This window comes from Neovison vison, chromosome 1 (genome assembly GCF_020171115.1).
Source record: "Neovison vison isolate M4711 chromosome 1, ASM_NN_V1, whole genome shotgun sequence".
Classification (NCBI taxonomy): Eukaryota; Metazoa; Chordata; class Mammalia; order Carnivora; family Mustelidae; genus Neogale; species Neogale vison.
In genome coordinates this window covers 70,152,251-70,166,334 of record NC_058091.1, presented here as the reverse complement: position 1 = coordinate 70,166,334, position 14,084 = coordinate 70,152,251, and the positions used below count along the sequence as shown (strand labels likewise).

Genomic DNA, 14,084 nt, shown 5'->3' with positions numbered 1-14,084 from the left:
CTATAACTTCGTTCCTGCAAATTTACCTTTCTCATTAAGGCTATTACTACAGCTGCATTCTGTGAACACAGTAAATGAAGTATAACTAGAGAAAGGTACTCAGAAGCACATTTGGCCTGATAGAAAAGCCAGGCCAAGATCATGAGAGAGAAAGAGAAAGAGAGAGAGAGGGAGAAAACCAAGGGTTGACTTTCTCCAGGAATTTTCAGCAATGGCTTCTCATCCTTAAGGAATAAAAATACTGGCTTCCAGAGGCTCCTTCTGTTCAGCCTCTCTATGAAAGAGGGAACCTTGTATACTGGTTTCATGTACTTGCCAAGCCCAGCTGTGAGGCCCAGTCACCCCACATACCAAATGGTCCTTACACAAGACAAAGATACAAGTAAAACTACCAGGTCAATTTTCACTGGAATAGGCCCTGACAAATGGTATTGGTGGGAATTTTTAGAATGGCCCTGATGAATAGTATTTGTGGGTCTAAAAGGTAATTAATGTTCAGGAAACAGTTTTCAATGAATTTTAAATCTTTTCTTACATTTCAAAATCACGGGGCCACCTGTGGTTGGTTTATAGCTTTCATCCCACTCCCAGAGGAACAGGTCATGCATTCGATAAAATTAGATCTTCCACATTCATGCACAAGCATAGTAGCTCCTCTAGGAGCTTCTAGAGCCATTTGCAAAAATTCACGATAACCTAAAACTCTTTGCATGGCATGGAAAAATGACTGTGGCTTGAGATCAGGCACATTTCTTGCATCTGTTCAAAGCAAGGTTACATATTACACTGTAGAGCATTTTAGTAAATTACGCAAAATACATTTCCCATGGTTACCAAAGCTGCCAAAAGCAACCAGATTAGTCAGATTACTGAGAATTGCGGTTCTCCACTGAATATCTCACCATTTTACTACCTCAAAGAAGAAGGGGGAAAACAAAAACAAACCAAAAAAAACGTTCTTGTTGTAACACAGGAAATAATATTTTTACACACCTGATTGGTTGGTTGGGTTTGGTTTTCCTTTCTCACTTTCTTTTTAATCCAAACAATCCCATGAATCAACATTTTCTCAAAGGTAATTACTTTAAGTGGACCACACTCCTAACTGCATGGATTTCACCAACTTTTCCCCCAAAATTGTGAACATGGATCTAGAGCCATTTAATGCCAAACCAACAAATACCTGTTCTGGTGAATATATATTAAGGATGGGAGGTTACTTCAGATTCTGCACCACGGAGATGACCCATTAGGAGAGAAGAGATCTACCTGCAGGACTTCGAGAGTATTAGATTAAAATTTTACTCATTTGATTGAACAGAACGTTTTTTGTTTTTTGTTTTTTTTCCCCCCAGTTGTCATTTAGAGAACTTCTAGTAGATATAGTCCTACCTAAGCCACTTTAAAAGAACAAAGTGGGACAGTAACATGCACTCCAAGTTGAACTGTCCCGCATGCAGTTCATGCAGTGTGCTTGAAGGAGGGTGCCAGCCAGCCTGTGCGTGACCGCCCGTCCACAGCAGCCTGGCAGCCATCAGGACAGAGTTGTTTTCTTAAATTATACCAACCTCCAACATTAAATTGCTATGTCTGACATAAATATTATCCCCTTCTACTCTCAGGGAATTTTTCTGTGAAATTAAATCACACACAGGGGGAAAAGGCAAATAAACATAAGTGTATCAATCAGCAAGCACCAGAAACAACCCCAAATCAGATAGTCCAAGACATTAAAATATAAGAGGAATAAAACTCTTAAGAACCTAAAAGCCACCACAAGCAAAACTCACATATCAACCCCGAAAGTGCACCCCCACCCCCCCACCCCTGCACCAGACGCGCGAGCGCAAACACAGGTATGGCAGGCGGCAGCCTCCTGGTATCTAACTTTGGGGGGGGGTAAATGTCCACCTCCTCCAGCTGTGTCTCCTCTTCTTTCCTCTTCACCTGAAAGTCGCATAGCAAATGGCCAGAAAGAAGAAAAGTAGCAGTAGAAACTCTACCCAGGGATGCAGAGATGTTGCATTTGAACTGAAATGGTGAACTAGGATTACCAACCTTTACTGTTTGGCCCTCAGAAGATGCAGAACATAAAGCCACTGTGGTCTTTCTTCACCTACAGTGTCGAACAAATGGTGGAAGGAATCCTTTGCAAAGGTGAAATGGAGAATGGAAGCTTCACTCTTTCTCAGTCCCTAGATTATGTGGTGTTTTTTTAATGTTTTTACTCATAAATGAAAATCAGAGAGTGTAAAAATGGCATAATTCCATCTGTCCTAATGTGAAAAGTCTAAATCAACTAGGGATGAGGGCAAAGTAGAATGATGGAAAGTGAAAACCAAATTTTACCTCAGGGACAAATATTCACCCTCTAATTCAGTTTTTAACATAAATTTCTTTCTTTGGGAGGGAAATTGGTTTATTTTGCTACTTGCATGCTAAAATCGTATTTAAAAGTACTCCTATTTTATAGCCACTTTTTCTTCATAAAATTCTTTAAATAAGAATAATTTTTCATGGTTGGATAATTCTTAGTATCTAATGACCCAAAAGAAAAAAAAAACAAAAACCTGCAAATTTAAAACTAAGTCATGGACATGAAAAGCACAGCATAGGGAATATAGTCAATAATATTCTAATAACATCATATGGTGACAGACTATAGAATTGCCGAATCATTATGTTATACCTGAAACTAATGTAACACTGTATTGGCAATTATACTTCAATATATTTATTCTTAAAAAAGCATAAATCCTGATAACTACTGACTCAAGAAGAGGAATAACAAAAAGGAAAAATAATGATTCTGAGACCAAAAGACAATAGGGTAAACTTCACATGTTAATTTATAGCAGGATCATGCACATTCCTTTTCTTCTTTACTGGAATGAGAGTTCAAAATGTGAGAGTTCAAAATGATTTTTTTTTTCTCTCCCTTTAAATCAAGTATTTCTGAGGTGATCAGGAGCTCAGAGTATCTTCTTATCAGAAGGAAAAGTAAGAGTTATCCAACAACCTATTAAGATCATGTTCCAATTCCTTGGTCAATACTTAATTCTCTAAAATGCCAATCTTTGGCATTCTTCAGGTAACATTTGGGAATAGTGGTTTCTCCCAGTATGCTTAATCATGGCATTGTCTTTACATTTTTCTTTAGGTTTGTTCTAAATGGTGATTTTTCTCTATGTATGGCTAATACCCACAGGCTATGAGACACGAAGTCACCAGACCACACTAGCAAAACAAAAACATCCTGCACACATTAGCACCAACCTGTAGTGCAGAGGTAGCCCTATCTAGGGGCAAAAATCCTCAAACCGGACACCTAATCTTAAATAAAGGGACACTATGCGGCCCAACCATAGGGCAAATAGTCTAAATTTTCAAAAAGCTGTGTTTCATTTTTCACATGTATTCCTTAAAGAGTAGTATCTTCCTTACAAACACCTGACAGTGACTCTTTCATAAAACTACATTATTTAGAGTTAAAAACAAAAAAGGAAAAAAAAAAAAAACAACTACCTGAAATTCATCTGGTTCCCCAATGCTAACAGTAACAGGGAGACAAGGAATTTCTGAAATTAAACCCATAAATGTCAGGAGTAAAGGTTACAGATGCATCCTCATAAATGCAAGAAGGAGCTTGGCTTTCTAACGAGAAATAACGGCACTAAGGAGTTCTACTAATACACATCAATCACGGTTATGTCCACAGAATCTAAGTTCTATATTGAAACAAGTGTCCACCCTACAGGAACAGCATTGACAGACTTGCTATTTGTCTGGAAAACAGACAGAGCCAATATGGATTGTTAAGGGCAACAGAGGTTTCCTGTTATTGTTTTGTTTTGTTCTGAAGACCTAGTACAGTCTAGATATTTACAAAATAATCCATAACTTGGTTCTCAACTTCGAATGTGTGGACCTGGTCCATGGAAATCAATGAAGGGGAAGTACTTATTTACATGTATTTCTCATGCACTAAAACACCATGTATGTGAAAATGTGCAGACCATATTATTTTGAGGGTAATCAGTGGTGAAATTTATGCACATGTTTACACTCTATATTAGGAAGCTGGAGTTTTGTTGACCCCACAAATTAAAGCTTAGGTAGGAGTCCCAGCAATTGCTTCCTCCTCCTCTGTTTTGTCATTCAAGTCACAGTCACGAGAAACATTGAAGGAAGTGGCTTTAGCCTCCAGATAGCAGAGGGATAGAGCCAGAGGAAGGGAAAAGGTGAGAGAAAAAGGCACTGACTGAGAAGCAGAGAGAAGGAGTCCAAAGATGAGGATGAGGGAAGGAAGAAAGGAAGGGGAGGTAATAGGAAGGTAGTGCTGGACATCGTCGGGGAGGAAGGAGACCCAGACCTTGGGGAGGCTGGGGAAAGCAAGATACCCATCGTCATCGAGAAGGGAGGGGAAGCTAGGTGGGAAGCATTTACAGAAATGGAAGGAAAAGTACCCAAATTCAGAATCCTTGCAGTCAGCCTCTTTTAGAGGCTTCTCATGGGTGGGAGGACAGTCAGGCTGAGGAGAGGCTGCAATTGGACCCGAGACAGAATCAAGGGCAGGGACTTCGCAGTCCCCCAGCTCAGACAGCTCACCGCTGGAAGGGAGCTCTAAGCTGTCTAGTGTGATCCGGTCAGCCTCCCCAAAGGGGTCTTCCTCCGAAATGTCTGAAAGCAAGTCCATCTCAGGGACCGGTAAAAGGTTTGGGGAAAGAGATGAAACACAGCGAATGAGAGGTGAAGGTGGGCACATGGGAACAGGCTACCCTCGGGAGCAAACCCATGATTGAATGAGAAATCGCACAACAGATAACATTCAAAGGAGAAACAAAGGCAAGAGAAAAAGAGAAGAAATGGGCAGTTAGTGAAAACTTGTACTTGCAAGTAGAGATTGTTATTAACACAGTGCAGTTAGAACATGAATTACACGATCTTTTTTAAAGAGAAAAACCGGATTTAATATTTTCTGACGGATTGCAAATAGACCCAATGAAACTCAAACGACATTCTCACTCATAAACCTGGCTGCTGACAAGTATTCAAAGTATTACACCCAGTCATTTGCTGAAGATAAGCAGAATTTCCTTTGGAATTTAAAGTAACTTTTAAAAATAACCGCATGTATCAAAGTAACTAGGCAAAATGGTAGGGAGACCCTGAAAGGCTGAGCTCCTGTTTCAGATGTAACAACCACTGGGGGCCTTAATACCATAATTATAAAAGACTCTAACTTTTCACTAGTTAAAGAGATCTTGTTGGTTATTTTTAACTGAATTATTTTCAACCAAATAATTAATTTTAGCATGATAGTCACAAATTCTTTAACAAAGGCATTTGGAGGACCTGATGGCTGAGTCCCTGGGGTTCCTGTAAGGCCCCCCTGTGGTCCCTGAGCCCTCCTCCATGCCAACAGGTTGTCAGGACAGGAATTCTTGAGCCACTGGCTGCTCCTTCATCTAGTGGTTTCTTTATAAATTCATGTTGCAGGTGTTTACATTTTTCAAAAGTTAAAATTTAGAAAACATTATAAATATATTGCAGGATTTCATTTCCTTCTTGCGTTCACTTCCAATGTTATCTACAAAAAAAGTTGCTTTGTGCAGATATAGAAGAGTGATCCGATGAACTCCAAGCCTCTTCAAATCTACCTCCAAGTACTTGCCCAAGGTAAAAAGGTATCATAAAATAATAGTGACAAATTTGAAAACACAGCATGAGTTACTTCTCCATTCACTACAGTGTATGCGCCAAATAAGGAAATAAGCAACACACCATCTTCTCATTCACTGTTCACAAAATAATCACCTTTGGCTTAAGAATTTCTTCTTCACTTAGAAATTAATGAAAAATAACACTTTTCATAAAAACCATCTTTGTTCATTTCAAAAAAAAAAACCTCAAGTCAACATAAGTAAAATACTTGAGACTATACTTAAAATTACTTGTAACAAACAAATATAAATTTCAAGTCACCACAGCTCCTATAGTAGAGGGATTTAGCTAAAGAGGATGATTTTGCAGACAGTTAAAAATTTTAGGCTACTAAATTACTTGCTTGCATTAATATAACTTACATTACAATATTTTGCTTTGAACAACAATTAGAAAAATGTTTGAGACCCTGGTCAAACCAGTAGAAGCCTACATACTGAGAACTTCTATCACAGAGAACATACGCTAATTCTAAATAATACCTGAGTTCTGAAACAACAAATGTAACAGCCTCCAGTCAAAGTACACTTAAGATCACATTTTTCTGCTAATTTACCATACCTTTCCTTCAATGAATTGCACATGTGGGACTTTAGTCGGGCTTCTGAGGTCCCTCCTGCCATCCCCATCTTGAACCACAGCAGTGCTGACAACTCTCGGGCCGTATGCTGAAACCTCCCCAGCAGGTCCAGGAAAATCCTTCATAAGACTTTGATCCACAACACCAACTGGAGCTAGGAAAGAAGGGTCACTTGGGATTACTTCCGGACATTTCAATGGTCAAGCTTACACTGAGAAACAAGCAGCATGCAGACATTTAGCAGGAACGTTGCTTGAGCTCTGAAGATACCAACATATCAAACCCATTTTTAAACTTATCCAAATTCTAATTATAGTCCAAATTTTAACCCATTCAACTACACCAGGCTCTCAAATCCGATTTTTGAAGGATGCGGAGTCTGATCATTGGCCAGTAGAAGGAGCTCTAAGACCAGCTGAAACAGACATGGCACATAATGTCAGAATCCTAAAGTGAGCAATATTTGAATTCTCTAGGGTCTCTTGGATCTTGCCTGAACTTATTTCTGAATCTATTTACCGCAACAAATAATTATCTAGGGATTAAAATGACTTGCTTAAGTAAGTTTTTAAGATGTTTCCCATAAAGGAACCTTTAATTTGAGTACCTTTCAAAATTATGACAAGACTGGAAAGGTCAGTATTACAGAAATAACTTCTATGTTTAATAGTTTTCATTTTTCTAACCTCCCTGCTGAATGCCTCAACTTGATCTACAGTAAATCTAATACACAGATACTTCCTGACCCAGCAAACCTGGCCCTCATGTATTTCCTTCATCTCTCCTGCAGAAGAACAGGAACATACATTGGGTTGAAATTTCTGTCATACAGCAGATCAACCTAAGAGGGCATCACATTTCAGCAAATGCAAGTGAGGAGCAACGACAAAGCCTCTGTCCATATGTAGCTTCTCCCTCAAGCCCCCAATGACTAATGACTATCTCACCTGTATAAAAAGTGCTTGACTGACAGGGTGACTGACAGGGGTTCTATGTCCCCCAGAGAAGTGCAGTAGACACAAAGGCCTCTAGGCCGCAAACTCCTAGAGGGCAGGGATTGTGAGATCTGCCATATTGAACTAGGAAGGCATCAAGCACCTCTAATCTCTGTATTACAAAACAGCTCTCAGCCCACTCCCTTCATGTACCCTGTCCAAACCTTCCTTCTTCCCCAGCCTTGTCTTTTTCGCCAGATACCACACTCATATGTTCACCAGTTAACCAAGCCAGAAACCTTAATGCCTTCGGCCTTCATCCCTCAACACCATCAAATCCAACTGAATCTAAATGTGGCCAGTTCTTCCTCTGCATTTTTACCACTCTGGGCCACTTTAAGACTCTGACGGTCCTTAGGTACTCCTACTTCTGAAAGCCCACACCAAAATCACAAAATAAAGTCACATTTTACATGAAGCATAATTATTTCCCAGCATTTTTAACTTTTGAAAAGATTTTAATAACTCTTCCTTGGAAAATCTAGGACTATGAGTAACTCTTTCAATTTATGATTATGATTTTTAAGCACCTCTTGCCCATACGCAAATTATTGCAAAATGGGAAACTCTGACCTACAAATGGTTTAAGCTGTAAGGTAATCAAAATGTTAATGAATATCAAATTTAAAGTTATAGAACAAGGTTGACAAAATACTTATTTTGCATGCTTTTAGACACATTAATTTCAGTGTGCAGGAGGGCAGGCTATTTGTTTTGGGGTTTTTTTGCATTTTGAGACCAAAAACCTTTTCTAGGTCTTAAGTACTTGTTGAACCCTGAGAAGCCTGGAGGCCGCAGGTGCTCAGGTTATGGTGCCAAATGGCCAACTGGTTACTCTTGCCCAAGCAAGATCCTCATTCCTCTCACCTGGAATACTCCAAACCAGTCTGCCTGCTTCCTCTCTTGTCCTGTCAATCACTCTCAACATTGCACCAACTGATTTTTTTAAAAAGGTAATATAGTGCACTTATGGGCTGGTCTAAGTGTGCACACACGTGTGTAACACACACACACACACACACACACACACTTCAATAGCACTAGAATAAAAACTGTATTCTTCCTCGTGGCCTGCAAGGTCCTGCATGACCTGTCCCTAGCCTACCTCTCCCCATCATTTACAAAGCTCTAACTAGTCTTCTTTCTGTTTCTGGCCTGCATCAACTTTCCCTCATCTTAAAACTTTTAGACCTGCTGTTTCTGCCACCGAGAATGCTTTATCTCCAGCTCTACTCAGTGCTAGCTCCCCCTCATCCCTCAAGTCTCAACCAAAATGGTTCTTTCCCAGATGGGCCTTCCTTCTCCCATGGCTCAATCTCAGGTCCCTGCTTATTCCAGTCTCCATTTTCAGGACATCACTGTCTCCTCCAATCTCAGATGCATCTCGGTTGTTCTCTTAAATAACTGACTTGCCTCCTTTGGGGTTTGATTTCCCAATCTCAGAATCCCACTGTTCAAAAAAAGCTGTTCTAGACTGATTTTTATTTTAATGCTTCATCTTAGATATCACATTCATTTTTAGATTGCATGCAAGAACTGGGAGATTTATTTTCACTTGCCAAACCTTAAAGTAAGGAATATTTATGAATCTAAATTAGTCTGGTGTAACTTAAAAACTAAACAGGGACAAGAAAATATAACCCATGTCAACAACAACAGAAAGGTATATTGCTGGGCAGTGGTGGTGAAAATACAGTTTAGTACCAGGTTACAGCTTCACTTTGCTTTGGGAGGGAAAAAGCCTGGAATCCCTCACCAAATAGTTCACTGGCTGTCTGGTCATGTATTGGCACGAAAAGCCTTCTATTTTTCACAAGAACACAATAATCCTTTTGATGACTGGCCCATCTGATGAATTACAGTGTCCAAAACACAAAAGGAACAATAATGGATCACTGTGCCATGTTTGTTGCTTTTACTTGCAAAAATCATTGTTTTCAGATACAGACCTACTATAATCCTCTGCACTCACCACTTGTACAAGATGGTGGGTTTCCTCGAGCCGTGTTTATCTATGTCAAAACACAGTGGTTAATTGCTCTTTCTAAACTCTAGAATTTGCAATATAAGAGTTGTAATGCCTCAGAGTTTAAAACAAAGGCTGAAACAGGCAATATTCCAGCAGCAGGAATGACTTCTCTCAGGGTATTAACCAACCCTGACAGCAGTTAGGCAGCACTTATATAAATTCTCTGTGGTAAGGGGCAAGGCTTGTGAAATATTTCCATGAGCAGGCACATTTTTCACATTTACTTGAAAAAAGTGCTCTGTTGTTGATGAGCTAAAAGATACACTGACAGCTACTGCACATTAAAAATTCACTAAATTTAAATTACCACATTTGGAAATGCGGACATTGACTTGAACCACAATTTATGAATCCCTTGCACTACCTGTCATCTCAAAATTATATGGAAGATTCTCCAGAGTCAAGATTTAATCACTATATATACAAAAATGCCCATCAACAAATCCCTGGACAGATCTCTGCGTGTCTACTTGTATCTCTTTTCCAAGTTTATTTCAAGAAAAATAGATCAAGGCTGAGGAGTGTCCATCCTTCATCAATGAGAGCGCATTTTAAAAATCAGGCCTAAAATCAGAGAGCTGATGGTTGCCAGAGAGAAATGGGGCAGGGGAGGGGCAAAATGGGTGAAGTGCAATGGGAGATACAGGCTTCCAGTTACAGAAAGACGACGTCATGGCGATGAGAAATACAGAAGAGAAAACAGTCAATGATAGTGGACTAGTACTGTATGGTGATGGATGGTGGCTTCACTTGTGGCAAACAGAGCATCACACAGAAGTTGAATCACTATGTGACACACCTGAAGCTGATGCAACATTGTTACATCAACTATACTCAAAAACTCAAATGATAAACACACACACACACATGCACACACAAATGAGCGCAGTTTTATCTACTAGCACATCTGTTTTAGCCACTTAAAACTAGTTGTTCTAGTTCCTATTTCAGAGAAATGTCAGTAAAAGAAGGAACCAAGAAAGGTCTTAGGTGATAGCTAGCAGTGAAACAAATTTTTATATTTAATATTACTATTTTTATGTATATTTTGAGATTAATCAACTAAAAAATGTTGGAAAACTACTTCTAAGAGAAAGTCACTCATCAATTAATTTCTTCCAGGCACAAAGTAAAATGAAGTCTCTTATAAAGCATTCTAACATAAAATTAACTTTAGTTCCTTTACAGAAGACCTGCTATTAAGCCAAAATTAGGATAGTAAGATACATATATGAAGGAAAAGAGTATCAATTTATTTCCAAATGTAAAATATATAAAACTACAAATATGTAGCTAATTAGAATTCTAATAAAACAATATAGAAATTTATACAAATCTCCCTTCCCCCCACCCCAGCCTTGGCTGAAGAACTGGTGATTACACTGTATTTCCCTTCCTTTTGTTAAAGCATGACATTTCAACTAGTCTTTGAAAGAAGCAGATGGTTTCTGATATGCTAGAAAGTTTGGAAAGCTTCAGTAAGGGTTTTTAAACTCATAAAATTAGAACATGTTAAGTTCCTTTGAATAAAAGTTCTTATGTTATCATACCAAAATCTGTGGAATTCCACTTTTGCCATTAATTAACAAGCTTAAGAAATTAAAACACATAAAATACATCACAATTAAGTCAGATATATGTTTGTCCAACATCTTATCCACAAGAATTCTCAATATTTGCATACACTGCATAAATTTATGTTCAGAATGACAGCTGAGAACACTATAAACTTTTCTTGTGAGTATAAGAAATACCATTTTATTTATTCAGAATAAACAGCTATCCCTCTAGGATGTTTCTGAGGACCTCATTCACGACATCACCACTTTCTGACACTGGATTAGAGAAAGATTAAAAGAATCCAAACTATCATAAATGTGTTTACCTCCATCTAGACTCCTGGAGACACGTTTGCTAGAGGTACGCTCAAAGTGTGGCGCTGGCCTATCAATGAGGGTGCTTGCCTGACGGGTCTGGGCTTGGGTACGGCCGCTGTAGCGGAATTTGGACCCCAAGGTCAGGAACTTGGCCTTTGGTGGCTGCTCTGGAGACACAAGCCTGTAGGGAGAAACAAAGAACTGAAATAGGAGCCTTTATGAATTTTCTTTTTTAAAAAAGTTGAAACTTTATATTTTACTATCCCATTTTACTAAGATTACTCAACTTAAAGAGCAAAAGGCTGCCTAAAGTTTCTAATGAAAAAAGAACATTATTTATAAATCCTCCTACATACAGAGCTTTAGGGGAGCGATAAGATGACTAAATCCACAGTCATGTATTCATGAATAGTATGTTTCCCACAACCTGAGCAAAAGAGCAGCTGTTCTCAGTGTATATCAAAGGCTATTTATTTGTATTAGCTTAAATCATTTATATAAACACATATGTCTGAATTCTTGCTTCTAGCTATAAGTGCCAAGTGGCAATCCATTACCATTAGTAATTCTCAATATTTATGTCTATTTCTCCTGGGAAAGAACATCCAATCCAACTCTGGAATCCATTCCATCAACCAATGCTTTCCCATGAAGAACACAGCACATAGCGGATCTGTAGAGATGACTAACATTGTTTCTTGCCAGCACAATTCTGCTGCTTACACCCTGGGCTCATAATAAATGAAGGCAAACCTTCTTGATGTCAAATACTTTCAGGCTTATGCAAAAGTATGTTTTTAGTAAATAAATCCAATCTTGTCTGGCATACAACTGGAATTGTCTCGCTTCCATTGTCTAATCACGAGCTGGCAAAACATCTTAACAAACAAAGATAATCTTGGAGCTCTTACAGCATTTATTAAACAAGATGGCTTCAGTTGACAATTCCAGAACATGAGCTCCATCAAAATTTTTTCTTTCATTCTCCAAGGAGTGATTTCTTTTTTCCTTTTTTTTTTTTTTAAGATTTTATTTATTCACTTATTTGTCAGAGAGAGAGAAAGAGAGAACACAAGCAGGAGAGCGGCAGGCTGGGGTAGAGGAGGAAGCAGGCTCCCTGCTGAGCAAGAAGCCCGATGTGGGGCTCAATCCCAGGACCCTGGGCCCACAACCTGAGCCGAAGGCAGATGCTTAACCAACGGAGCCACTCAGCCATCCCTCCAGGAGGAGATTTCTTAAAGAGTTCATTACAATTTCAAGTATTTTTCAACCTTCGGCTTGTTTTTTGTTTGTTTGTTTTTTTTAAGAAATCTTCTGCTTAAAGGCAACAACAACAGATTCCAGTCAAGGTAAAGGCACAGAAAGATTAAATTTCTCAGCATCCTGATCATAAATAAGAGAGGCAGGGTAAGATATATGGTCATTTATCATTCTTTCTCTCTCTCTCTCTCTCTCTCATTGACTATGACAGTGTTTCCCTACCTACCAATCCAGTTAAGGAGGATCTAAGAATGCTCTATAAGAAAGTAATCATCTATAGAAAAGAAAGGGTCACTGGCAGGCTCATCACTGCAATGATAAAGTAGTATTCATTCTCAGGGCACCTGGGTGGCTCAGTCAAGAGCCCAACTCCTTGACTTCAGCTCAGGTTGTGATCTCACGGTTGTGAGGTCAAGGCCCACGTTAGGCTCTGGTGCTGAGCATGGAGTCTGCTTAAGATTCTCTCACTCTCCCTCTCCCTCTGCCCTTCCCGTCTCTCTCTCTCTCTCACCCTGCCCCTCAAAAAAAAAAAGGGAAGAAATATTCATTCATGAAAAACAAGTTAGCTAAATCACATGTATCTTTATCATCTATTCATGAAGTACACTCTATAGTCAATAGAAGATCAACCAGAGGAAAAAAGAATTTCTAAAGAATACCTCAAGGGGAAAATAGGCATTGATGACCCTAAAAAAAACTACCCCATCCCCCAAAATTATTACACTAAAGACAACAAGTGTTGGCAAGCAGGTGGAGAAATTGGGACTCCTGCGTACCATCAGTGGCAATGCACAATGATGTAAAAGTTATGGAAAACAGTATGGAGCTTCCTCAAAACATTCAACATAGAATTACCATATGATCGAACAATCCCACTTCTAGATATTTATCAAAGAAAAAAAAAATCTGAAATTGGGATCCTGAAAAGAAATCAGAAGCACTCCTATGTTCATTACAGCACTATTGGAAATAGCGAAGATGGGGAAACAACATAAACGTTCACCAAGAAATGAACAGATAAAGATGTGGTCTATGCACAGAGCGGAGTGATACTTGGCCTTACGAGAAAAAGAATTTTGCAGCCTACAACATGGATGGATCTGGAGGACATGGTGCTGCGTGAAACGAGCCGGACACAGAAAGGTAGGGACTACATGATTTCACTTGTATGAGGAAGCCAGAACAAACTCATAGATTCCAGACTGGAATGATGGTTACCAGGGACTGGCAGGAGAGGGAAATGGGGAGTTGTTAGTCACCGGGCATAAAGCTTCAGTGAGGATGAAGCTAGAGCCTTCTAGACACCAGCTGCACAACATGTGCTAGTCCACAACATACCAAATGCTGATATATATGCAGCTACAGTCAACAATGTATCATACGCGTGACATATAAAAGGACAGGTCTCATGTTATCTGAACCAATAAAGTGTAACTATTCAAAAACAAAACAAAAGACAGGAACTGAAGAGAAAAGTGAGGTTGGGGTTATCTGGCAGCCATCTGTAGGGTCACCTCAGTTGACTGCCTCTCTCAACCAAAGGCCAGGTTTTCCTAGAAGATCAGTTTCACAGGAGGATGTACTGGTAGCTCTCATTTCTAGTTCCAGTAACAGTTCCC

The 14,084-nt window shown here is 39.2% G+C and overlaps 1 protein-coding gene across 12 annotated transcripts in view; it reads right to left on the bottom strand.

Annotated features, from left to right (window-relative positions):
• Window positions 1–14,084, bottom strand: part of EPB41L2 (erythrocyte membrane protein band 4.1 like 2) — a 213,463-nt gene that overhangs the window by 33,689 nt on the left and 165,690 nt on the right. For 8 of the 12 annotated variants that reach the window (XM_044248921.1, XM_044248964.1, XM_044248940.1 and 5 more), the window contains exons 11-13: window positions 11,214–11,386; window positions 6,286–6,458; window positions 1,569–1,631 (exon numbers count right to left, since the gene is read on the bottom strand). In XM_044248921.1, coding sequence (XP_044104856.1) covers window positions 1,569–1,631; window positions 6,286–6,458; window positions 11,214–11,386 — 409 coding nt within the window. Of the gene's footprint in view, window positions 1–1,188; window positions 1,278–1,568; window positions 1,632–2,058; window positions 4,775–6,285; window positions 6,459–11,213; window positions 11,387–14,084 lie in introns of those variants that run through there. The other 4 variants (XM_044248972.1, XM_044248981.1, XR_006384595.1 and 1 more) reach the window with 3 other exon arrangements.